The sequence below is a fragment of the Torulaspora globosa genome, chromosome 7 (genome assembly GCF_014133895.1).
Source record: "Torulaspora globosa chromosome 7, complete sequence".
NCBI lineage: Eukaryota > Fungi > Ascomycota > Saccharomycetes > Saccharomycetales > Saccharomycetaceae > Torulaspora > Torulaspora globosa.
Genome location: NC_050733.1, coordinates 761,171 through 786,252, shown reverse-complemented (window position 1 = coordinate 786,252; position 25,082 = coordinate 761,171). Strand labels below are relative to the sequence as shown.

Here is a 25,082-nt window from a genome sequence, read left to right as displayed (position 1 = left end):
TGGAATTCGTCTATCCGACCATCATACCGTCGCTATCCGTCACTATAGCTGCGAAATCCAGCGGATTTGCTATCCTGAGTCTTGTCTTTTGGCATGCCCTCCTTGCAAGACGTAAAACCAATTTCTTCAACAATGAAAGCCACTCTAGAGCAGGGGCAAATCGACCAAAGTAAGAGGGAAAGAGTGATCTGCCGTGATGGAGATATACGTCAGACTCAACAACGATGTTGAAAGAGACTTTGCGTTTCAAATAGATACCAATGACACCATTAACACTAAGATTGCCAAGAGTTTCCGCCAGGGAGGCGATGGCGTGTCCGATTTCATCGTGCTCAGACCAACAATCTTCCATGAGAAGCAACCCATTGGGTACTACAAGTCTCTGCATCCTGGCTACTTGACAGAAGGTGGCTGCTTGATCTTTGATTACGACGCAGATTTGCAGGAATACAAGCAAAGATTGGATCCTGACAAGAAACTGATCGACCAATTGTGGCCAGGTCAGTTGATTCTGCCCGAGTGGAAGAAGTCCACAAAGAACATCGTTACATATGTGATTTTTATGCTGATCTGGCTGTACACGGACTTGCCAGATGTTATCTCTCCAACGCCCGGTATATGTTTGACTAACCAGTTGTCACGTATCGCAATCCCTATCTTCGAGCACTTCGGAAAGCACAGCATCGCTGACAAGCTCAGGGAGGAGATCCAAGTGAATTTCTCCGGTGTCATTGCTCAATGGGGGTTCTTCGTGATTCACATCTTGAAGATTGCCTTCATTACCATGTTCTTCACCACGGGGATGGTCAATCCAATTAGCTTCAACCCAGCTGTCCTTTACAAGATCAGGAATCTTCAATTGACCGGTCCCAAGATCAAGAACTTGCTACGCTCTCTGGGCTGGGTTGGCGCCAAAAGAGGAACCTATGATGAGTATCAATCAAACTTCTACGAGTACATTATCAAAAAATATGGAGATCCAGGCAAGGCCTTCAAAGCAGGTATGATCAGAGTCGCGGCAGCGCCAGGACTCCGTCTGGGTGACGGCGAGGGTTTCCAAACACCACTTGACCAGCGATTCAGCGGATATACATTCAAGACCATAAAGGAGGAAGGTAAGTTCGTTCTTAGCGAAGAGTACTACCTTCAATTGGAGAACGACCTCAAGAAAAATCTTGAATCATGCCAGGGCGACATTGGTCAGATGAACAATGAGATCAGAAGGTTCAGGAGGTTTGGTCTCTACGAGCCAGGCGAGGAGTTGAAAGAGATGGTTCGTCTCAGAAAAGAGGTTAAGGCTAGGGAGGAAGCAGAGAAAGCAAAGAAAGCAGAAGAATCAAAGAAGGAGAAATGAGTTCATGCAGTTCTTGTTGATTATTTTTAAATTGTATATATAAATTTTCGAATCTTACGGCCTCTCATATCTTCGCATGCAAGCAATGAAAGTCCTTGTCGGGGGCAGCGTCAGCTGTAATCACTACAAAATGTCTTGAGTTCTTTCAATATAAATGTCTTCCAATGGTCGAAAAAAATTTACAGTTCCAACGGGACTCGAACCCGCAATCTTCCCCTTTCTTGATCGCCTAGAAGGCGCCGTATAGGAGGGGGACGCGTTAGCCATTACGCTATGGAACTTTACTGATCGTCCTTCGTGATCCGGATAACCATCTCAACCGCTGAGCCACCAGAGGCCACCAGTTGTTGGTGAATAGGATAAAACATTTGAGTATATGGCCAATATTTAGAATCCATCTATGCTGCTAGTTGAAATTATGCCTAATCCCTAAATAAAACTACCTATTCCCATGAATATAGTGCCCGTAATCCTCATTAGCTATTTTTTCCCGCCTTTCCCATAAGCTGTCACTTCTTTGAGGGTACGGTAACCGAGTCCGTGCCTGAACAGGTGTGCAAATTCTGTTTCTCTCGAAACTATGATCTTTCGTAATCGACTGAGGTGACGTTTCCCTTACTAGACTGACGGTTGAAAGAATATGCGCCGTTGAATCCATGATCGTTGGCTCATCAGTATGATCAACCATTGAAGTGGCAGCTAGTGACATCGTCGTCTCGTTGAAGTCACATCCCATCTTTTCCTTTTGTGCCTCCAGATCGTCATTTTGTGAACTTGTTCGACTAAAGTTGGTCTGTTGTTTCAGAAGTTCAGCACTTGAACCGTTTGTTGATTGACCTTTAAATTCGTCGAAGGTACCTAAAGATACAACCGAAGTGTTGTACAGGTCATTATACTTCTTTTTCCTCTCTTCAACTAGGGCATCGACGTTGCGGCTTATCGTAGCACATACAAACGATCTCAGTCCAGCGTATTTCTGCTCATTGAGCAACCTATAGTAGACAAAAACCGCAAATATAAGCGCCAGAACTAACTTGGAGATGAAGAATGCCCAAATCACAAATGAAAATAACATGAAAGACAGTATGACTGCCTCTTCATGATTTGTCTGAGCAATGGTCCTAATCTTACTTATCAACCCGTCAAAGGACTCTAAATCCCCGAGACGTGCGTTAGGTTTCACAGTCACAAGTACTGACCACAGCGTTAGTCCGTTAATGACTTGTCTTGGGGTATCAGCCAGCAACAGACGAATGCAGTCCTTCAGTTCAAAGAATGTGTAAAATGATATCTTTTGATAAGCCCCAGAGGGGTTTATCTTATCTAGCACGCAAAAGGTGTTATAGTCCTTGATTGAATAAGCTGTTCTTGAAAAGTTGTTCACGTATGTCAGAGCAATATTTCTGGTGCGATAAACTCTTATACCACAAACGGTTTCCCATACCAGTAGCGCTATCGAAGCTAGAATACAGCCACTAAACAGCCATTTGCTAATACGGAATGGAATATAAGGCTGTATGATGTTATTCGACCATGAATTGAATGCCAGCAATTTTATGCATGTATAGATATCTGACACAAACAGCGCAATTTTAAGTAGCGTCAAACCCCATACCAGTACTACATAATTGAACAATGCACCAATCTTGAAGTTTCGAAATAGAGTTGGATCGACATTATCAAAAGTTTGAGCGTTGATCGAGTACTCCAAATCGTCCTTCATTTTCCTGGCGGTCTTCCATCACTTGAGGACCAAGCAAGGATCAAGTAGTATTCCTGGCATCCTTATGTAGTCAGATGAAGTTTTGATGGGTCTCTTTCTGACGGGATCCGCTCGGTAGTGCCGCACCCTCTATTGTTTGTACTTGAAACATTCTTACTACACGACTATTATTTTACCAGTCTAGAACATGATAAAAGACTACTATATGAAGAAAAAACACGGTGTCACCGATGAAGCTCTGGCTCACGCTCTAGTTGAATTTATCACCATATTTCTTATCTCGAACATGTAACTGTTTGAATTCTGTTCCTTGGTTACTTCTCCAGACTTCACTTCCTTGTTACCCAGTAGAAACCAGGCGCCTACTTTCCGATTCCAACGATTCTCCTCATGGCAGAACTTCTCCAGAAGCTTCGAGCTCATTTGGAATACCGGGTCAGAGCTAGAATCTCGATTAGTAGCTCCCAGAGAGTGATATCTTGTAGAGTTTAACCTGTCGCTGATATATTCGTCTCCGGTTGACGGCAGTAGTTGAGAGTGCGATCTCAGGAATGGTGAAACGTGGGATGTGCCCTTCAAACTTGAGACAGGTGAGCCGGAAAAGGCCGGCTTGACATCCTTTATGCCAGCAAAAAGGTCCTGCTCGTCATCGTTGCCATTGATATTGATCCATCGCAGGTTTTCGTCATCGAACATCATCTTTCCTACTATTCGTGGGTTCCTAATTCTTTTTGATGCCTTGGGCTTTGCAGTTGACAATTTGCCAAAGGATTCCTGCCGAGTTGTGTTAGTTGTTTGCGATTTTGTTTTTATCAGCAGCGGTTTCTTGTCGATGGAGTCTAACTTGCTAAATTTATCGAGGACCTGTTCATTTCCCTCCCATTTCATGGTCTTTGGATTGTAGTACATTCGACCATTCTTAATTGGTGTATTGTGATCAATCTCCTGCTTGATGATTTTGATTCGAGATCTTGCTGATGTGCTCTTTGCGGGGCGACGGCGAGATACAATAGGTGCAGACTCTTTGAACGAATCTAGTTGTTCTAGGGCATTCCAGTCTCGATGTCTCTTGTGCAAACGCGGTGTCAACAACGCATCATCCCTGACTATCTCGTACTGTGACGGCGATAGCTTCAAAGGTGACGCCTCGGACGTCTTATTCAGAAACTGGGGTTGTATCAAATTCTCATCAAATATAAAGTCCTTGTCAGCGTCTTCTTCTTCCTCGTCTCCTTCCATGAATTCGTTCAAGTACGGCTTTTGATGTCTCCGCCAGTTTGAAAGCGATTTCTTTCCATTGCGCCTTAGCGTCCTTTCCTGATCCTCCTCGTCCTCTTCTTCTTCCTCTTCCTCCTCCTCATCTATCGTGTGATTGTAGTTGGATAACGAGGGCATTGACTTCTTGAATCTCACGGTGTTATTGGATTGTACCCTGAGATCTCCAGCAGACAAACTGTTCGGCATCTGTGGCGATATGCCGGAGCTCGCCGGCCTCGATTTCAGTTCCATCATAGATCTTGGCTGTCTAAGAGCCGTCGGTCTTCCAATGCTCAATCTCTTGCTGAACATAGCGGTCAGGTCGTTTGTATCTGAGCCATAATCCTTCTGCCTGGCACCTGCAGACGATGACGATCTGCCCCGCAGCGTCAAGAATGTCCTTAAAGCATCGTCAAAGTCATCTTTTCTGTTCTGAAACTCTTGAAAATCATTCAGGAACTCTTCATCAACGTCATCGTCCTCTTCCTCCTCTTCCGTCCTGTTATCACCAAGGTATCTCTCTCCAGAGCGTGAAAATGTAGTCCCTTCAGAGCTCGTTGTGGATACCGAGGGAGTGGGAATTGCTGCAGGAGCTTGTCGGGACACAGGAGAGCTTCGGCTTTTTGGTTGAATGTTTCTTGCAAGGTCTTTCGCAAATGTCGTATCCATGTCCTCGAATGACGTTTCCGGTTGCTCTTCAAACTTGCTGGGTCTTATAGACATGGCTGCTGCTCATTTATGACAAGTGCCGGGCAATGCTGAGGTCCTATGATGCTGGAGGTCGCGCCTTGGTCGTTAGCATCTACTTTGTGTTACCTTTAAGTTCGGCCATTTCAAGATGCCTTAGAAAAATCATCACTTACAAGCCTAGAAGAGCTCGATGGCAACAGATGACAGTGAGAGAATCGGATGCCAATGAGCTGGATACATCGCCGGACTCCTTTGATGCTCTTGAGGGTCTGGATCCGTCGTTTTTGAAAGAAAATGCAGAATTGGTAGATGCCTACAAGAATATAAGATGGAACAGCGTACAATCGCTGAACGCTCTAGTAGGTTGTATCGAGAAAACGATCCTAAAATATAAGAATCCTAATGATGCTATTAAGAGGGCGATGGAGAGCATATACCGTCAGCTGCTGCAGAAATATCCGCTTCTCTTTGGTTACTGGAAAAGGTTTACCGCTGTCCAGTACCAGCTCTATGGTCTCGAAAAATCAATAGCAACTCTAAAGGAAGCTCTAGAAAGCTTTCCTAACTCTCTTGAGCTTTGGTGTGATTATCTGAATGTTCTATGCGTTAACAGTGCGGATAAAGTAGAGCTCATACGAGAGAACTTTTTAATGGCAAAAGATAAGATAGGATATCACTTTCTGTCGCACCCTTTTTGGGACAGGTACATTGAGTTTGAGACTAAGCATCAGGAATGGAATAGTTTGAATTCAATTTATGCGGAGCTGCTATGCATTCCCCTGCATCAATATGCCAGGTACGGTACAGCGTACAGAAAATTTTTAGCAGATCATGTTGAGTTTACTCCTCATAACAATTTGGACGTCGAAATCCGCAAAACTCATGGCCTGGTAACTGCTGTTTGGCCTTTTGAATCCAAGATTAAGCAGGGTTTTTTTAATGTTACACCGGTCTCCGACGAAGAGCTAGCCAACTGGGATCGTTACTTGACGTATGTCGAAGAGAACGAGGCCACTAAAGTTTTCCCAACAAAATTTATCGAGTCCGTTTTCCAGAGATGTCTTGTACCATGTCTCTACTACGAGCACTTTTGGATAAAATACCACAATTGGCTCGAATTGGCAAAGAATTCTGACCTGCTTACCCTTATTGACTCGTATCAGCGAGGTATAAGCAGGCTGCCGCGGTCCTCCAAGCAATTTCGATATCGCTTTCTAGACTTTCTAAAGAAAAACTACAGGAAAGACAAGGAACTAATACTTTTAAGTTTCACTCAAACAACTGCAGCATGTATCAAACTGTTTCCCAGTGAAACTTTCTTGATTTCAGAGTACTTGGTTTTATTGAAAAGATCTCGTTTCGCCTCAAGTATAAACCAAGATGAGAAGGAAATTCATGGTCAACAAATTTTGTATGCAAAAGAATTGGAGTCAGCAGTCAGTTCTTATTTAAATGGAACTGTGGATAAGGGTAAACCTTTACAGGACATGATTAATGACGTTAATTTACCGACCGTTGTCGTGGAATTGATAAAGACAACGTGGTTAACCTTGAAGAATTCGATGCAGACGAGAAAATATTTCAACTTTTATGGCAAGAATCGATTATTTCGATCTTCAACCGCGTTCTGGCTCACATACTACAAGTTTGAAAAATCAAACCAGAACTTTGCTAAACTGAATAGGTTCATTAACGATTTGGGAACCGAAATCAACCTCCCTGTTACCATCATAAACGATATTCTCAGGGATTACAACTCCTTCTATTTAGCGAACTCAAATGCAGGAATGTATCAAACAGTTCGCAGTGCAGAGGAAGATTACAATAAATTATATTCAGTGGACCCTATACTGCTATCCCGATTCAAGAGAAATGATCCTCTGTGGGTTCCAGGTAGGTCACAGAACACTAGCATTGCAGATTGGTACAGAACAAAACAATTCAGGGAGAACGGTCATCCAGGCATACTCAGTGATAAACCCCAAATTTCTAATACAATCGTAGAGTCCTCTACCAGATCTCAAGGTAATCGGCGACCTCCTTTGCCATCATTTAAAAATCTCGAGAAGATCAACCAACAACCAAGGTACGAAAATTCTGAACTTCCACTTTCATGTTGAAGGGGCCCTAGATACAACCACCGTCAGTATTCTGCATATCTAAAGGGTATATCAGAGGATACATAGTTTTGATCTTTGGCCTGCTTTTTTGATTTAATGTTTAGTACTTGCTCCCCATCATTTAGTTTGACCGTCGTGGCACTTGTAGCCAAAATAAAAAGTATATATTGGAACAAATAATACTGGGCTAATCGCCCAAGGCTCAGACCTTTTACATTAATATACAGTAATGGAGGTTAATATAATATATAATTCTAACAATGCAATGCATAAGGACAATAATCAGTCAAACTTGACCTTTTTACCAGTGGAAGGTACGATAGCAGCAGATGCCCTTGGGGCAGACGCAAGAGCAACGCTACTTCTCAAACGATTGTTGGAATCAACGTTAGGGTTTCTCTTTTTAAAGCTCCTTGTTGGCGGCTTTTCAGCTGGTCTGTTGTCCTTTCTTTCGGATTTCTTACTTTCATTGTCGGTTGGAAGATCAAATCTTTTTGTTTGAGTCTCCTGGGGCTTCTTTTTAACCTGCCTTTTACTTCTATCTTCACCGTATTCCATTCTTATGGGTCTTTGAGCAATCTTTCGGCAGCTTTTATCTTTCAAGGCATTAGTCGCACCTTCCTCCTCTTTGAAATCAACAAAGGCAAATCCTTTACACTTCCCACTGTCTTGGAAAGTTGCCATCCTAATCTTAACGATCTCACCACAATGCTGGAAGTGCTTTTTCAGTAAATCGTCAGTGGTGTCGAATGACAAGTTACCAACAAAGAGGATTCGCGAAGGCGGGTTCTTTGACATGGAGACCAGATCATTCTTATCAGGCCTGCCATCGAAATTCTTGGAGTTCTTGATCAGCAGGTTTCGGCCATTCAAATGCGCTTCGCTTAATGTAACGACGTACTCCATTTGCTCCCTAGTCTTGAAATCCATATAGCAAAATCCTTTATTTTTTACCTTCTTACCATCGTTTTGAGCAAGTGGCATATGTACCCTGATTATATCCTCTTCACTGATTTGTATTTTGTCTTCAGAGCCTTTACTCTTCGCGATGATAAATCTCATTATATCTTCCTTAGTTGTATCAAACGACAGATTACCGATCCATACCCCAAACTTCTTCTCCTTCTTGACTGCCTTCTGTTCGTCAAAGTCAGACGGTATGCTGTTGGAATTTTCCTCTTCACTTGAACCTTTTGCTTCATTTTCCTTCTCGAATTCTTCAACAGAGGTAGGATCAATGTTGAATTTCTTATTCAACTCCTCTAGAGTAATTTTACCTCTCCTTAATAGACGTTTCTGTTTCTTCGATAATGGCACTGAACTTTTCAAGTCGATTTCGATCTCGTCTTCCGCTTTCCTCTTTTTGGTTGGGTCAACCAGAGCTTGCTGTATCTTAGCTTCTTTCTCGGTTGACATAGTAGAATAAAATGCCTATATGAGGTCTAGATCTTTAAATAACTAGTCTTAAACAGTAGACATATCTTCTCATCTCATGAAATTTTTTTTTTTTTCCACTATATGCTCGCGCCAGACATAATTTCGATAAAAACGGTCGAATTTCGAAGTAGAATAATTATTATATATTAATGATATACAGATAGATCAAGAAAGGTTTTGAAGCTCAAAGTAGTTGGAAGAAAACACGTAATTCCGATTCACAAGCCTCCCTACAAGTTCTCAGTATTAATACACAATCGGAAGAAAAATTATGTCAAGTAACGTCTTGGCCTGTCGCATAACCTTGTGAGAGCTCTCAGAGACCTCGAAACACGTCTGTAAGAATAAAATATTGTAGATAAGTGGAGTCTGTAAGCAAATGGGGGGACTCTTCCATCATTTTATTGGAAAAGAGGCTCAGTGAAAAATCTTTTTCAGTTTACTGAAGAAACCGCCTTTCTTCTTCTTTTCCTCCTGTTTGGGAGCTGTGGCTGACGTTTTCTGGGCAATGGGCTTCTTTTCATTCTTGGTGGTCGCAGGCTTCTCCGACGATGGTTCGCTCTCCTTAGCGGGAGCCGCGGCCGGTATGGCGGCTGCTTTCGCATCCGAATCGTCCTTCACATGTTCGCTGTCCCCGTTGGTTACTTCATATAACTTATTGCTGGTTTGGGGCCTTAGTTCATTTTGGTGAGTTTTGGGATCCAAAGTGAGCGTTCCTTGCTTTCCAGCGTCAGCGGGAGAGGTCTTTTCTGTTTGGTCCACAACGGCTTCTTTCTCCCTCTCTTGCTTGTTCAATCGCTCATTGAGTTCGTCAACATCGACGTTTCTAACTTCGGTAAACTCCTTGACTTCCGCAACATTTCCAGGTACAACTGGACCAGGCTCCCCAGCCAAGGACGTGAACTTCATGTTCTCGCTTTGTATTGGTGGCCCAACCGGCATGATATGGACATCACCTGCGGCTGCCTCGCTTGGCGAAGCCACCAACTCTTCGTCAACAAGGGGATGCTCGGTTCCTGATTCCTCTGAATCAAGAGGAACGCGTTCCTCCGACACAATGGTTTTTTCTCCAGTGATCTTGTTTTTCTTGAATCTTCTCTTGATCTTGAATCTTTTCTTCGACTCGGACGACGAGACAGTGGGGATTGTGTCCAGAGCAGTGTCCTTCGCGGCAACCGTCGATCCGGTCACCTCCGAGATTGCGGTGGAGCCAGCAGGACGTGGTGGCGAGGTTATCGTTGAGGTAACCACATCCTTGTCGGATGGCCCAGATGGGGTCAGATTGGCATTGGAGTCGCCAGGCGCGGTGGTCTTTACAGTCAGACTAGGAATGGCAGCAGGTTGAGGTTTGGCAGCTGTCTCGGTCCCTTTGATCCCTTCAGCTTCTGTAGTCTTAACGGGCTTTGGCACAGAAGCAGGTTCAGGAGCAGGAGCGGAAGTTGTGGCATTGGCCGCTGCGACAGGTGTCCTACTAGGCTCCCCAGCTTGTTCTGGATTTCCTGTTCCTGCAACCTTTTCAGCAGACTGCTCAGGCTTTTCAGCCGATTTCACAGACTTTTCAGCCGATTTCGCAGACTTTTCAGCAAATTTCGCGGACTTCTCAGCCGATTTCGCTGCCTTTTCAGCCGATTCCACAGACTTCTCAACAGACTGCTCAGGTCTTTCAGTCTTTTCGGTCCCTTCAATAGACTCCTCACGCTTCTCCACAGATCGCTCAGCTCTTTCGGTCTTTTCGGTCCCTTCAGTAGAGTTCTCGGGGTTTTCTGCGTCTTCGGCCTTTTTCGTGACATGTTCCTGAACTTGAGATGTGCCGGTCACCGCAGGAATAGAGACTATTGCCTCGGGCTCAAGTTTTGGAGCGTCTTTGCTGGCTGCGGAACGCGCTTCCTCGCTTTTCCCGTCAGCAGGAGTTTTTGGATAAGCACCGGGCTCTGGGATTGCGTCGTCCGCGACCGCAGAATCTGTCGTTCTACACACCAAACCACCCGCTTCAGGAATCTTAGTTCCGACGGGATTCTCGCTCAGAGCCAAAGCTTCATTTCTTGAAATATAATTATTTTCAATCCCATTCTCATCAGCGCCCTTAGTATAAGCATCGCTCGCCAACCAGGTCCCATCGACAATAAACTTGAAGAACACCCTGTCCTTATCAGCAGGAATTTTAACGGGGAAAGTAAGTTCGAAATCTCCGGAAGATGTTTTCAACAGTGGCATGGTCCCCTTCCATTCGTCAAACTCGCCTGTAACAAGCACTTCCTCAGGGCCTGCAGGCCATTCAAAAGTATAATCAACAGTAGTAGAGCCGCTCATCACGAACTTCTGAAAACTTGACAAATTGTTTGAATAGTTACTAGCGTTCTCTTCAATAAGCATCGGTCCCTTTGAACTTCATCTCCCAAAGCCAGCCGGTCCCCCCTTTCAAAAGCGGGTAACTGTAGATTGATGATGATAGAAACCAAAACAGGCTACTTGTAGAGCGGTTTCCTGGGGCCAGAAGAGTGTCTCTCATCTCCCAACATGAGAAACTGGACGCTAATCTATCCCGGCATCCATATTGACAAATGGTAGCCGCCTCTGCGGACGAGATATGGCTAAGAATTCAGATGATCAATTAAATAAAAATTCTTAATTTTCAACAAATTAGTAGGGCGTGTGGTCTAGTGGTATGATTCTCGCTTTGGGCGAATCTTCGGAACACCGGGGATGAAAACATACAAGCATGCGAGAGGCCCTGGGTTCAATTCCCAGCTCGCCCCGCTTCATTTTTACCACTTTTCTTTTCACTCCTCCGGGTAACCGCATGGGGCAGGCCGTTCGGCGGCTAAGCGCTTGTATAGACTATAAGATCCCCCTTTGTCCTTTGATACCTGGAATAATCGTTAGTCGCCCGTACAGATGTTCAGCGTTGCCTTAGATGAAGCTGCCTCAGCCTGTGGAGCAATAGAATATTTAAGCAGCACTTGGAACCAGCGGAGATATTCAGCCCGAGGCTGTGAAGATTCGTCTTTATTAAGGCTTTGAAAACTGCAGAAGCATTATCTTCAGTTATTCGCTTCAGACCTTCTCAATGAACCATCAGCGTGTAGTCATCAGTCTGACCAACATATTCATCGGCTTTTTGGCTAAAGTCTACACCCATAGGGCCTCGTTGTTGAACTGGGAGGCAGCTGAGATGTACGGTAAGCTCATGTCTCTGCATATACTGCCATTCAGCTATTGGGAGATCTTTACTGAGCAAATGACTGCATGATAGTACAAGATAGGCAAGAAAGGTCGTCCTTCTCCTTGAGGAACATTCTGTTTGCATATACCCACTTTCAAGAGCAACAGATGCAAGTATAATGGCTTCAACATTAGTGTTTGCGGTTTTTTGCTGAAACAATGATCCCAAGGTTCTGGCGTCTAAGCGCTCATCGGAGCGTTTTGTGGCATAAACAAAGCTCTACTGATTCTACGACAAAGCAAGAAAAGCAGAGCGTTATCTGCTACAAGTCATGAATGACTGCCCTTCACCTGAGATTATAGACGCTGCCCGAGAATCTTGTGGAATCTCTCACGCAACAGAGGAAGACTATTTTCAGTGGGACCCTCAAGGCCGAGGGGATCTCTGGATATGTAACCAGAGAAGAACTGTCGAATGGTTTGTTGGCGGGCAATCCATCCGAAAGTTCTCCTATGACCAGTCAGTTATCAAGGCGGGATTTGTCAATTTTGCGACGGTTTCTAACTGCTTGGTTATTATCTTCAAGGATGTTGCTTATGTTTACTATCTTTCTAACGGCGATTCTACCACGGTATGCTTTCCCTTCAATATATCTAACGCATTTTGGTACTCTCAGGGTGTTGTACTAGAGAGACAGAGTTGTTTGGCACGTTTGGAGTCGCCGGAAATGGAAGCTCAACACAAGTTCATTACGTTATCAGATCCGATGGCACCTTTCGGATTCATCACATTCTCAGCTCAACAGAAGAATGATGATGGCCTGCGCAATTTTCGGATGTTAATGTTTCCCAAGGATGAGGACCATAATATTACTGTACTCTATGACGTCCATCAGTTAAAACTACATTTCTACTACACAACGGTGTTGGACATAGACCCTGAAATTGAGTCTGGCAAGAAGGATTATATCGCCAATTCAGGCAGCCCCACAAATGTGGTGGATCCCTCCAAAAACCTCAGGAAAATATCAATCCTTAATCGGAGGGTTAATTCAACTACTACGGCTCATGAAATCAATGACAGCGCTCAAACCGATGGCATTAACGCTTTTCAGCCTGGTGCTAAGCCCACTAGAAGCATGTCTGCAACAGTGGATCGCATGAGTGGCTCGTCCACGTCCCCAACTGTGGACTTTTCCGCTAATCCTATACAGCAACCGCAGCAGCAGAGTGATTTCTTGAGTCAAACGATCTCATCGAAAAATGTTCAGTTAACGAAGATATCTTCCATGACCTTACCACATCAATCTGCGCAGGAGATCGAAATTTTGCAGTGTGTTGCACTACGTCTCCAGGACCAAGAAGCAATTACTATTTTTGACGGTGCGTCGAATTTCTCAAAGGTCTGGATTATAGATTTGATTCCAGATGTTATTAACTCTATTTCTTTCAGGTTATATGGCAATTCGCCTCAAGAATTGATAAGACTATCGAACTTGGATACACAGCAACCGGTAGATGATATCTTGCCTTTCTGCTCGACGAAAATTACTGGAACATTGGCATTGATGTTCGACAATAGAAAAAAGATCTGCTTATACAACCCCTTCGTGGAACTGGAAACCCCACAATTAGAATTACCAAGTGAAAATCTTTGCTTCATTTCGGATGAGAAAATGATATTCAAGGATTTTGACTTGAGTACAAAATGTGGGCATTACGAAGCCAGAAGCGACTTTCCTTATCCTCATAAGAGTAGCATTAAGCTCTGCTTCGAGGCAATCAAATGGATTTGCCCGCCGGGGGTTTTTTATGCTATCATATTTTTATGGCAATTTGTGGTATCAAACCATGATTGGCCTCGACAAGATCGGGAATTTCTCGGTTTGAAATACATCATATCATCATTGATTTCACCAGCTGACGAAAGGATTACCATAAATTTATCCCAAATTAATGCCTTCAGATATTTAACCTCAGCGGATCCGAGCTGTTTAGTCCCCAAAATAATCATGGGTTTACATTTGGTGCGAGAAGAATTAGCATTGAATATACTTGCAAAGAAAGATGTACAGCAGCTTGGAGATTTTTTATTCTTCGCAACTTCCAAGATGGGGTGGCCAGCGGAATGGAGACTGTATTATGGAAATGGAAGCATGGAATTGGACTCTAATTTGATTGTTGAGAGCTTCGCGCACCCTTTGGATGAGCCGCCCTCAATACTGAAGTCACTATATAGTGTGACAGAGAATAGCCAACTCCCGACAACTCCCTTCATTTGTTTCTCTAGATTAGCTGAGCGGGATTCACAAGTGGATCAGTTGGTGACACCGAAGACTTTCAAGACGTTGCGACTGTACGAGCTGACCAGGGCTTCCAATTATACTGATGAGTATTTGATGGAAATCCTGACAAAGCTGCAAATAGACAAGGAAGATATAGAGACCTATCCACTTGGCGTCATGACACCTCTGCGGAAAATTTTAGGCCTGATTGAGCAAAGACTATCACGGATCAACGTAAACCTCGACATGTCAACAATATCGAGGCCAGATATAGAAAGATGCATGGCAATGGTAAAGCAAATTGATAAAGACATTGAAAGTTCACATCGCCGATTCCAGGCTTTTAAACCATACTACATTAAGGGAGAATCAAAGCCTGAATCAAAAGGCATTTACACAATTCTTACAGACGTCATTAAAAGTACGCGCCAATTCACGCTGGAGAAAACATCGTTCACTGACAATAACCATATGGATGATTTTGACGAAGGATCCACATTAAAAAGAAATGCCGGCATGATCTTTTCAGAGGACCATAGGCTCAATTACGTCCTTTCTTTATTGACGTACTACAGGCCGCACAAGGTACATTTCATCTCAAAAGAATCCAACTACAGAAAGCTTCTCAATCAGAAAAAGATGGTCGCCAAGATAATGTCTATAAGAACATGTACTTCTGGTATCGGATTTGGTGCTGTTGCATATGCGACGGAGAAGCCACTAGTGACACAAAAGTGGAGCCGACAACAGTTAAATTTCTCGTACATCTTCCCGGATGGAAGCAAACTGTCCGTGCAAGCATCAGACCTGAATACAGAAATGATTGAATGGGGCGATTTTCATAGTGGAGTCAGTTCCGGGCTAAGGATTTCGAAAAAGGCAAAGGGAATTAACGGCAGCTGGATAGCTTTTAGCAGGCCCAAAATTTTAGATGCCCAACTCGGTGGATTTTTACTGGGACTCGGGCTTAATGGCCACCTAAGCGGCCTCGAGGAGTGGCATGTTTACAACTATTTGAGCCCAAAAAAGTCGCCAGTTAGTATCGGACTGCTTTTAGGCATGAGCGCAAGTATGAGAGGAACTATGGATTTAAAGCTAACAAAAGTTCTAAGTGTGCACACAGTGGCATTTTTGCCCCCAGGTTCAAGCGATTTGAATATCAATTTGAGAGTACAAACCGCTGGTCTGATTGGAATGGGGTTATTATACTTAAAATCGCAACATAGAAGGATTACCGATGTTCTGTTCTCTCAACTTCCAACCTTCATAATGATCAACGAGGAGCCGGTCAGCGATGAAGGTTACCGTCTCGCGACTGGAATAGCCCTGGGTCTAATCAACCTTGGTGCCGGTAAATCGAATGGCGACTTGGATTTCTCAGGGCATGCAGATCGAGATGATGCGCCAGATTTTTCTTCAAGCAATGCGACAGGCCCTGATGAGAGGGTTGTGATCGGACTTCTACAATTTGTAAGGGAGAATCGCGACGTAGAGGAGAGCTGGATACCAGAGAATTCTCAAACAGGGGCCATCATAGCCCTGATGCTGATTTTTCTAAAGACGCACAACAGATATATCTCGAATTCAATAAAGCCCAAGCTAGATCAAACATCGAATATCCGTCCTGAGCTATTCATGTATAGAGAATGGGCTTATTATATGATTATGTGGGACGAAATAGGCCGGGACCTGAGCTTTATGTTGGATGGCCTGGGAAAGTGTGTCGAGCCGGAGATCACAACAGACAATTTAGCGACATACTACACGATTGCTGGGCGTATCCTTGCCATAGGTATCAGGCATGCATCAACGGGGGACAGGGTTATACGTGATTCGCTGTTGTTATTAATGGATAAGTTCCTTCCCTTTTACCAATACCCAGGTACAGAAAGACTAGATTTTCGATTATCAATAGATGGGATAAACACTTTAATCAACGTTCTCTCAGTATCAGTCAGTATGGTTATGTGTGGAACTGGGGATTTAAGTGTCATGAGACGTTTGAGATATCTTGAAGAAGTCACTACAGGGCGGTTTTCTGATTTGTTCAAAACTTCAGCGATTCGATTGAAGAGAAGGATCATTGATCCAAGCGAGGCGGAAGATCTGCAAGTCGAGGGAGAAGCGGATATATCTGGAGATACAGGTTCTCAATCTGAAAATGAGTTGAATGAGGGCGAACAGGAAACAATTGCTGATGGTACTCAACTGAGCGATCTACTCAATGAGGAAAATCATTTTGCCAAGTTTTTGGCCACTAATCTTTCCTTGGGCTTTTTGTTCCTAGGTTCGGGACAATACGCCTTGAAGACATCCGAATTGGAGTGCATCGCACATCTTATAATTACAGCTCTGCCGACTTACACTTCCAAATGTCCATTGCAGGAGACAAAACATTTTTGGAGTATGGCTGTAGAGCCACGATGTCTAGTGATCAGGGACGCATCGACTGAGAAGATCATAAATAATGTTCCTTTCGAAGTCACAGTCAAAGTAAACGACTCCTTTGATGAGACGAGATCTCTGGTGGCTCCATGTCTATTGCCTGATATCAGAAAGCTGCGATCTTTGAGGATCAACAATGCTGAATATTTTCCCTTGGAGATTAAATTCGACAATAATTTATCGGCAGCTGATTTCTTTCAAAATGGGACTATACTTTATATCCAGCCTAAGAAACATAACGGATTACCCACGGAAAGTTTCCCATCTAGATCACATCAGGCCAAACAGATTGAAAGGGCTCTTAAAGCGAGAATGGAGGCTCTGGATAAGGATCTCGAAAGGGACGAACTCTTTTTGGATGGCAGCTCAACAGACCGGCTGATAGATCGATGGGGTTTCGAAGATACCACAATGGCGGAACTGAGAACAATGACAACAGAAAGTCTCTCAACGGAACATGGAATATATGGTTACGACCTCGATATGCTGTGCTCAGATGTTAATAATGGTGATGTCGGTGATTATCAGCTGGAGATCTGGAGAAAGAAGCAAAAGATATGAACTATTATTTATAGATCGTAACATACTGTTAGAGTTGAAAAAACGCTTGTATAAGCGCCATTTTTTAGAGATATTCATTTGATAAATACATGATTACTCTACAGTTCCCAACTTCTGCCCGAGCTTTACCTTATCGCCGACTTTAACATTAAATCGAAAGCTCTTGGGCGCTTCGAAGCATAAGACAACGGTGCTGCCCAGCATAAAGCCTCCCATTTCATCACCTTTGAGGAGCGGCATACCATCAAGTATCTTGCTAGCGTTTTGGTATGTAGCTTCGTAACATGAGTGTGGCTCATTGTGCTTATTTCTTTTGACGTTTGTGACTAGTTCCTTATCGAAACTTAGCTTAATGGAACCAACGTTAGTTGCTCCCACAGCCGTCATACTGAAAAAGCCATGTTTCCAATGACCCAACAAAGCAACCCGTTCGTTCAAGACGAAAAGATTAGGAAAGTTGCGCTGGAAGTAGGGCGCAACTGAGAAGAGATCACCAGGGAAATGACGACGAAGCTTACAAACCCAGTCTACTGGAGAATGGTAATGGTGATAGTCACCGGGCGCCAGGTAAATCACAGCAAAATATAGCTGCGTATCGTTAGGTTCATTATAAGGCATGTGGTATGCTGTCATCAGCGATAATTCACTCAAGAGCTTCAAACTTTTAGAAATTGGAGGCTTTGACTCCTCAATCACTTTGTCACCTTCTCTTTTGATTTTAATAGGTTGCTCAGATTCATAGCCTCTATCGTCTGAAAGTTTAAAATTAATCTGCTCTGCAAACTTCCTATCTTGTTCCTCGTCCGCTTGCAAATCCAATGTAGACTGACTTTTTGACATTGATGGATGCGAATGGGTACCTAAAAAATCTTTTATCGAGTAAGTCAGTCCCTTGACTTGTTCAATCTCTCCTTTCTCCGAGTCTATAATGCCAATCTTAAGAACTTTACCATCGCTAGGGCAAACTACCACGTTCGCACCAGGATGGATGGGTCTGACATCGGGCTTGATAGATCTATAAAAGAATTCTGACAGGTTGGCGTAATGTCTAAGGTCCGGATCAGCCATTTCATCCATATTAACGCCGAATAAGTATGAGTAGCATTTGTACCCCCAAGGCCTAAACCAAACAGGTAAGGTCAAAGAGTTAACTTGACCCCAGAGACGGGAAAGTGCATTGAGCGGTAGAGTAGAATAGCAAAAAAATAGCCAGTCGTTATCAAATATCTTGATCCGTGGCTTTTTCCTGCGATGCTTAGTGTCTTCATCATCATCTCCTTCGTTATGTTGCGAATTCAATATGATGCTGCTCAATGCAATAGTAACACCAGTCAAAACTACCCACTTGATCGCTGACTTTCGCGACAGCATTCTCCCCGCATGGTTCCCGCTGACACGTTGAACTACACTGTCACCTCGGGGCTTCTGCAGTGCGGGGCCGCCGCTTGAGAAGTTCTTACTCCATAAAGTCGCTGTCCTATTTCTCAGCTGAATCTTGTGAGCCAGTCTCCCGACGGGCATCGTGATGATGGTTCTGCCATGCGTAAACGCCTTACCAACCGGTATCATTGCTGCACAGAAACCGCAATTCGGGGGCTACTTTCGGATCAGATCTATCTAGTTGTCGAAAGCAACGTTCTAATGGCACCGGGCTCTCAACCACTTCTATCAGCAGTTTTCTTCCACATTCCAGTCTTTCTAATGCTACGCCATGTGAAGTTACTTCAAAGGTTAGAAGGCGATCACAGTACAAAAACAGAGCTGGCTCGAAGCAAAACCATTCGCGCCTCGAAAGCAGCCAAAAAAGCCACTGAGAGGGTCCAGGCTACCTGCGTGTGGGAACTTTTAACTCATCATCCGATCTCTGACAGCCAGATAGTCATAAGGAAGCAGTTTTGCGCTCTCCCGGTGGTATTGAGGCTTCTTAGCTCTTCTGAGCTCCTTCTGACGGCCAATACCGGAAAGCGGGACCTGTTTCAGCATCTTGAACATCCTTGTAACGTAGCATGAGCGAGGAAGGCGTCGACCTAACCAGCATGGCAGCTTGACAGCGAGTTCTCCACAAGTTAGATGAATTCTTCGCTATGCGAAGGCAAAGTATTGCATCTCCCTTCATTAGATCCATCGTGGCATTATAGAAGCAGTTGCACCCTCGTACCGGCAGCTGGAGACCTCAGCGGCTGTTCCCACTTTGTACCATACAGAACATCTCTCAACGGACCTGCGGTCCCAGCATTCGAGAGGCCGATAAGCGTAAGCTCCATCATCTAGATGGCGAGTTCCAAGGCCCGAATAGGCGGTTCATTCGGTTCCTGATGTTTTGAAGAGTTGTTTGATAACTAGCCAATGAACCGCGCTCTCAAAGAGAGCTCTACAACGCTAGGAACATCAAACTTTGGACAGATTGACAGGTAGAAATCGCCCAAATTGTATCTTAGAGGTGCTCATTATGTTGGTAGCAGTGAGTGGAACGAAATATAGCGGCATTGAGCTCGCAATCGAGATACTGGTCGAGCAATTTGGGTTTGAGCTGCTGAGTTACGCGCAGGATGCTGATGAATTACTGGATTATGCTACTAGACACTACACGAAGAATATGACTGTGAGATGCGAGAAATTATCGCTATTGGAAACTCTCGAGAAGCGACCCTTTTTCGTTCATGTATCGCTGGATGCACCGGTAGGCACTCGCTACAAACTGAGCAGCGAGAAGAGATCTCTAGAAGAGTTCATAAGAGCGCTTGACGCTCATGATTTCACTGATCAATCAGTTGTAATGCGAGAAAGATCGCATGTGAAACTCAAAGTGATGGATGGGGACGTAGAGACTATTCGCGCAAGGCTGGCAGATGCCCTGGGGTCGCAGTTGCAGGCTTTGTCAAGCTCTAGCATGTCAGATGAGGTGATTCCACCACTGAGACCAGATTGGGATTCTTACTTCATGAAGTTGGCGACGCTGGCGGCTTCCCGCTCGAACTGTATGAAGCGGAAGGTCGGTTGTGTCATCGTAAGAGATCGGAGAGTGATTGCCACGGGCTACAATGGAACTCCTCGTCACCTGAAGAACTGTTTCAACGGCGGATGCCCCCGCTGCAACGGCGGGGACTCCCATGCTTTACACACTTGTCTATGTTTGCATGCAGAAGAAAATGCTCTCCTGGAAGCTGGCAGAGATCGAGTGGGCACAAATGCTATTCTATACTGTGATACTTGTCCATGCTTGACATGTTCCGTTAAGATAGTTCAGACGGGGATAACAGAGGTTGTGTATAGCCAAACGTACCGCATGGATGAGGCAAGCTTCCAAGTCCTACGTGATGCTGGAGTCAAGGTAAGGCAATTCAGCTTTATCCTGGAGCCGCGAATCATGATGGTTTGAGACCAGGTTAATCGCAAATCGACCTATAGATAGTAAGTTTAAGTTTCTCTGAAGAAGTAGGGGCCCGGACGTTCTTCGCAGTCAAAGGTCATGTCGATAAGTTTATCATCGTGGTAGTACAGACTAGACTCGATAACATCACCGGGATGCAACTTTCCAACGCCTGCTGGGGTACCAGTCAGAACGATGTCACCTGGCTCGAGAGTGATCATGGTTGAAATATGTTGGATGATCTTGTGTAGTGGATGTAGCATTAAGCCTGTCGTGCCATCTTGCCTGACAGTCCCATTAACAGAACAGGATAGCCTGAAAGCGTCTTGCAGGTTCTCCCTGTCCTTCACTAACTGTTCTCGAGGAACTAGGCGGGAACAGGGTAGGAAGGTGTCGAAACCTTTGGCAATAGTCCATGGAAGACCCTTCTTCTTAGCTTCGTCCTGGACGTTCCTGGCAGTAAGGTCTAAAGCCAGAAACACGCCACTAATCGCGTCATAGACTTGTTTAGGCCCAAACTCACTGGCCTCTGCGTTCGAGATGTATTTGTTGATCACCAATGCCAATTCGACCTCATGATGGACCACTACGCCTTTGGGAATGTAAATAGGAGACGGATTGGTTCCGTCTTCGCTCAATCCATGATAACTGGAGTTTCCTGGCAAGCTTTTGCGAGCGTTATCTCTGTCAATTGGCGTAATTATGCTTGATGTTGGCTTCAGGAAGAAGAAGGGCTGCTTTGGAGTCGCATTGTTCAGTTCCTTGATATGAGCAGCGTAATTGCGCCCTATACACATAACCTTTCTAGCAGATTTCAAATAATGATAGCTCATGGTTGGAGTCACAAACGGAGGATCGAAAGTGCTTGAACTGCAGCTTATAGTCGACTCGGTTTTACGTATTATTTGTTCTGATTAAACGGCAACATCTATTTAGATGCCAAGAGATAGCGACCATGAAAAGTGCTGTCAGGCCACTCTTGAATAAATCCAAATCTCATGAATCGAGGTGAATTACAACAACGTAAAATGTAGCATAAAAGAGCTAAGCTCAGGATTGATATTGTTACTAGTCAGAATTGGGATATTTAAATGAAATCTGTTCGGTGTTAACCACGTCTGAGGTTAAATTGACAAGCGAGCTCTGCCGTATCCCAGAGATAGAACTTGGATCTGAGTTTCGATGCGGATCGATGTCGCTTAGTGGAATTACCGGTCTGCCATTTATCACAGTTGGTAAAGAACTGATAGTCCCAATGGCACTGGCGACAGTAGATCCATCAGAAGACTTCTTATCCTCAGCCAAAGGTATAGTGTAGACAGCTGGGACCGGATCTTCTTCTTTGACGATTGAGGGTGCCGAAGTGGTATCAGTTAGTGTTGACTTACTGGAACCTGTGCCACCAGACGGCGGACCTCCGCTTGTGATATAGGAGGCCGCTACGGGACCTGGAATTGATGTGTCGGGTGCTCTGCTCGAGTTTACTGAAGACGGAATCGCGGCGATACTGTTATGTCGGCTACTGGACTCTTTATCGGTGCGTTGCCTGTCATCGTCGTCAGAATCCGGGGGATACTCTATTTCGCGTCTTGGGTTCCTGCCATTGCGCTGGAAGTACCTGGTTTGGTACAGTATTTGTTTAATATGAGCCAAGATGGACAGGGATGAAGGTGCGTCGTTCTTTGAGATAGCCGTTTCCAGCATGCAGACCAACGAGCTGGAAGCGACAGGTGAACATGAAACGTTGACGATACCACACAGCTTATTGATCGCATGCGACATGTCTTCGTACTCGGCTTCGTAGAACTTCAGATCTGTCTCAACTCTCTTGATATACTCCTTCTTTCGTTTCCTAAATTTCGAGGCTGCCACTCGGTTTCTTTCGAGAAACTCCCGGCGCTTACGTTCCTGGCCGTCGTCACTGTCTTTATCGGCTGAATCGCTGACCTCTTTCTTTCCCGCGTTTTTAGAGTCATGGGAGGTTGGCGTATTCCTTCGGCTGCTTTTACTCGACTTTGATCCTCGACTGGGTGTGCTCGATTTCCTCTTCCTACGTACCGCCGTTCGAGGAGGTGAGTTTGAGCCTAGTGATTTAGTGTGCTGATCTTTTATTGAGGCAGTTATCGGCTCAGCCGTATAGTTTTGTATCTGAGCGAATCTCTGTGCGCTGTTTGGGTCTGCAAGGGGACCTGCTACTGGTAGGACTCCGTTTCTTGGCGGCGGATTTGTAGATCGTTGAAAAGCCTGTGTTGACGAGAAGCCCAGCAATGATCCGATACCTGGCGTGTAAGGCTGCGACGGACCACCGAGATCACTGCCCGTCGCCATGCTTGTGCCATATACCGTTGCGCTTCTATTATCCTCCTGGGAGCCAATATCGTTCCTGGGCCCACCAAAATAGGGCAATGCATGTGCTGGATGATGCGTGGGCCCCACCTGGGCGATCGTACCCTGGATATTAGGTGTCAAGCCAGTTCTTAAGCTAGACTCATTGGCAGCAAATACAGTCTTGGACAAACCCAGGCTCAATGGCGGGCGTTGAAGCTCTGTATCCGCACTCGGAAGCTCGTTCTTAGGACTCATGCTCGAGTAATTCGCCATAAGTGAGCCCAACGGGCCTTGTACCGCCAAAGAGCCACTCGGCGCTTGCTGAATGAAGTTCGGAGACAGCAGTATCGGGGGCAGTCGTCTAGACCCACCGGGAGTCAGCAGAGGAGGCGACTGTAAATGCGGTTTCTGAGTTCCATACGAGAACACGGACGATCGCCTCTGATTGCCCACATCAGACTCCTTAATGTTCGAATTAATCTCGGGGATTGTCACTTTGGAGCTTTTCTCACCTGTCTGACCTGCAACACCAGCCAGTCGCTGGTCCTGGGGACTCGGCACCGCACCAGACGTCGGCTGCGACTTCTTCGTAGATGCAAAACTCTGTTCAAACGGATTGGGCTCCAAATCAAACATTGAAGCGCTTTCAGATACAGGTACAACACCGTTTCTCCGGTCGTTTTGAGCCATCGAACCTGCAACACACCAGCCTACAGGATTCACAATCACAAACAACACAACTCCAGCTCCAGCAACCACCACCAGGGCCCTGCAATAGGCCTTGACCGCTCTTGAATCCAGATCTATAACCAACGTGTCTGGTGATGAAGGACTAATGGCGTACTTTTCCGATTCGTCATTTACCAAGACTAAGCATCAAGAGCTTTGGCAAGCTCTTTCGAGGATCTGGGGACCAGATCCGAGCTCTGACAGTTGGCATTGGAAGCCGTTGGCTCAGTTCCCGCCGCTTTGGGCGCCCGACGTGGCTCAATTGCGATTTTTGTTACCTATGTATGCTACATCTCTACTGTCCGACACGACACGCGGGCGCCGCAGTGCCCAGGCCGATCGTAATAACCCCGGTACCGTGGTACCAGGCGCTGAGGCCGCGCCTTCCTGTTTGGCCGACACATTTTCACCTGGCCTCGAATTGCACCATTCTCTTCGTTCTAGCCTTCAACAGGATTCTGTGACCGCAGTTCTTGCAACGGACGGGATCTGTCCTCGACAACGACAGTTTGCTTGAGCATTCCGCACAGATGTACTTCAGAGTGGCCGATCTGGCCTGCGACGTACCGGCCGCAGCGACGTCCAGGTTGGTTGGGATCTGAAAACCTTCGCGGGACATGATTAACAGCCGAAATCCACTGGTCCACTGATCTACACGGGCTCTTCAGCTCGCTTCAGGACTCAAAGTTCGCTCTAGTTGGGCTCATGAACTCATCACATCGCCTATAGCACGGAAAAATTTTCGATGTTCCGGGTAACGCCCCGCTAATCATCTAAAGCTGCCATCTAGATGGCCTCTCTCACTTGGTTCCTATCCAAAACTGGCCGTTCTCGCCGCGGTCGATCTCCTTCCGCAGCTGCCTGCTCACCAGCACCCCGAGATCGTATTTTTCCTTGGTCTTTCTGTCCAGATATTCCTGTAGCTTCTCGATCGCGCTGGACAGCTTACGCCCGTCTTCGATCGAGAGGGTGCTCTTGTGGTTCATGTCGTTCAGGTACTTGATCTCCTTCTGCAGTTTGACACATTTCTTGGTTAGGTAGTCGAGCCGCTTTTGCAGCTTCGTGACACTGTCGGAATCAGCCGCGGTGGTTTCGCTAGATGGCTTGCGGGTAGCGTCTGTGTGGGGCGTGCCGACGGAGATCACACGAAATGGGTTGGTTGGACGCCGCAATGTGGTAGTGCTCTCTGAGCCGTTCTTGGGTATGAAGATCGGCGTTTCAGGTCTCCCTGGCGACGAGAGCGACGAGTTCGACGAGATCCCAGTCGTGACGTTGCCTGCCGTGAAATCCTCGGAGGTGTCTGTGGTCTGATCGATAACGTGGTCGGCGGCGCTCTCCTCGAGCTTGGCTGGCTGTTGCTCCGGCGCCGTTTCGCCAGCCCCTATGCTTTCAGATCCAGACGCAGCTGACGTCTGCGGCTGTTCAACGGTCGCAGCCGCAGCTTCCGCTGCCACCACCGTGTCGTCCTCCGTCTCTCGCTCCGTGCTAATCTGAAGCTTGTCGTCGATCATCTTGTTGATGTTGTTTATATCCATCTCCAACTGCGAGAACCGCTTCCTAATAGCCTCCTGATCGACTCCCATTGCCGCTACCGCTGCCAGGACTCCCAACTATCTGTTGT

The 25,082-nt window shown here is 45.5% G+C and overlaps 13 protein-coding genes and 2 non-coding genes across 15 annotated transcripts; 5 read left to right on the top strand and 10 right to left on the bottom strand.

Annotated features, from left to right (window-relative positions):
• Positions 1-196: 196 nt before the first annotated feature.
• GSF2 (Gsf2p) lies at positions 197-1,354 on the top strand (the record flags this gene model as incomplete). Its single annotated transcript, XM_037285356.1, has 1 exon — positions 197-1,354. The coding sequence occupies one exon, from the start codon at positions 197-199 to the stop codon at positions 1,352-1,354; it is 1,158 nt and encodes a 385-aa protein (XP_037141252.1).
• Positions 1,355-1,536: 182 nt separating this feature from the next.
• HG536_0Gtrna13R lies at positions 1,537-1,635 on the bottom strand. The gene is made up of 2 exons: positions 1,598-1,635; positions 1,537-1,573 (listed from the first exon to the last, which is right to left on the bottom strand). It is a non-coding gene; the product is annotated as a tRNA-Arg (tRNA).
• A 158-nt stretch (positions 1,636-1,793) lies between these two features.
• On the bottom strand, positions 1,794-3,077 carry HG536_0G04390 (uncharacterized protein; the record flags this gene model as incomplete). The annotated part of the gene is made up of 1 exon (XM_037285355.1): positions 1,794-3,077. One exon carries the CDS (start codon positions 3,075-3,077, stop codon positions 1,794-1,796), a length of 1,284 nt encoding a protein of 427 aa, XP_037141251.1.
• Positions 3,078-3,320: 243 nt separating this feature from the next.
• On the bottom strand, positions 3,321-5,057 carry BFA1 (Bfa1p; the record flags this gene model as incomplete). Its single annotated transcript, XM_037285354.1, has 1 exon — positions 3,321-5,057. One exon carries the CDS (start codon positions 5,055-5,057, stop codon positions 3,321-3,323), a length of 1,737 nt encoding a protein of 578 aa, XP_037141250.1.
• A 32-nt stretch (positions 5,058-5,089) lies between these two features.
• PRP39 (Prp39p) lies at positions 5,090-7,144 on the top strand (the record flags this gene model as incomplete). The annotated part of the gene is made up of 1 exon (XM_037285353.1): positions 5,090-7,144. The coding sequence occupies one exon, from the start codon at positions 5,090-5,092 to the stop codon at positions 7,142-7,144; it is 2,055 nt and encodes a 684-aa protein (XP_037141249.1).
• Positions 7,145-7,426: 282 nt separating this feature from the next.
• Positions 7,427-8,560, bottom strand: NOP13 (Nop13p; the record flags this gene model as incomplete). Its single annotated transcript, XM_037285352.1, has 1 exon — positions 7,427-8,560. One exon carries the CDS (start codon positions 8,558-8,560, stop codon positions 7,427-7,429), a length of 1,134 nt encoding a protein of 377 aa, XP_037141248.1.
• A 438-nt stretch (positions 8,561-8,998) lies between these two features.
• MDG1 (Mdg1p) lies at positions 8,999-10,954 on the bottom strand (the record flags this gene model as incomplete). The annotated part of the gene is made up of 1 exon (XM_037285351.1): positions 8,999-10,954. One exon carries the CDS (start codon positions 10,952-10,954, stop codon positions 8,999-9,001), a length of 1,956 nt encoding a protein of 651 aa, XP_037141247.1.
• A 273-nt stretch (positions 10,955-11,227) lies between these two features.
• On the top strand, positions 11,228-11,337 carry HG536_0Gtrna8P. Its single transcript has 2 exons — positions 11,228-11,264; positions 11,301-11,337. It is a non-coding gene; the product is annotated as a tRNA-Pro (tRNA).
• A 738-nt stretch (positions 11,338-12,075) lies between these two features.
• On the top strand, positions 12,076-17,034 carry APC1 (anaphase promoting complex subunit 1; the record flags this gene model as incomplete). The annotated part of the gene is made up of 1 exon (XM_037285350.1): positions 12,076-17,034. The coding sequence occupies one exon, from the start codon at positions 12,076-12,078 to the stop codon at positions 17,032-17,034; it is 4,959 nt and encodes a 1,652-aa protein (XP_037141246.1).
• Positions 17,035-17,127: 93 nt separating this feature from the next.
• Positions 17,128-18,603, bottom strand: PSD1 (phosphatidylserine decarboxylase 1; the record flags this gene model as incomplete). Its single annotated transcript, XM_037285349.1, has 1 exon — positions 17,128-18,603. One exon carries the CDS (start codon positions 18,601-18,603, stop codon positions 17,128-17,130), a length of 1,476 nt encoding a protein of 491 aa, XP_037141245.1.
• An 880-nt stretch (positions 18,604-19,483) lies between these two features.
• DCD1 (deoxycytidine monophosphate deaminase) lies at positions 19,484-20,413 on the top strand (the record flags this gene model as incomplete). The annotated part of the gene is made up of 1 exon (XM_037285348.1): positions 19,484-20,413. The coding sequence occupies one exon, from the start codon at positions 19,484-19,486 to the stop codon at positions 20,411-20,413; it is 930 nt and encodes a 309-aa protein (XP_037141244.1).
• Positions 20,414-20,451: 38 nt separating this feature from the next.
• On the bottom strand, positions 20,452-21,237 carry FMP41 (Fmp41p; the record flags this gene model as incomplete). The annotated part of the gene is made up of 1 exon (XM_037285347.1): positions 20,452-21,237. The coding sequence occupies one exon, from the start codon at positions 21,235-21,237 to the stop codon at positions 20,452-20,454; it is 786 nt and encodes a 261-aa protein (XP_037141243.1).
• Positions 21,238-21,472: 235 nt separating this feature from the next.
• Positions 21,473-23,422, bottom strand: SKO1 (Sko1p; the record flags this gene model as incomplete). The annotated part of the gene is made up of 1 exon (XM_037285346.1): positions 21,473-23,422. One exon carries the CDS (start codon positions 23,420-23,422, stop codon positions 21,473-21,475), a length of 1,950 nt encoding a protein of 649 aa, XP_037141242.1.
• A 445-nt stretch (positions 23,423-23,867) lies between these two features.
• RPC10 (DNA-directed RNA polymerase core subunit RPC10) lies at positions 23,868-24,080 on the bottom strand (the record flags this gene model as incomplete). Its single annotated transcript, XM_037285345.1, has 1 exon — positions 23,868-24,080. The coding sequence occupies one exon, from the start codon at positions 24,078-24,080 to the stop codon at positions 23,868-23,870; it is 213 nt and encodes a 70-aa protein (XP_037141241.1).
• Positions 24,081-24,261: 181 nt separating this feature from the next.
• BNI5 (Bni5p) lies at positions 24,262-25,044 on the bottom strand (the record flags this gene model as incomplete). The annotated part of the gene is made up of 1 exon (XM_037285344.1): positions 24,262-25,044. The coding sequence occupies one exon, from the start codon at positions 25,042-25,044 to the stop codon at positions 24,262-24,264; it is 783 nt and encodes a 260-aa protein (XP_037141240.1).
• Positions 25,045-25,082: the final 38 nt, after the last annotated feature.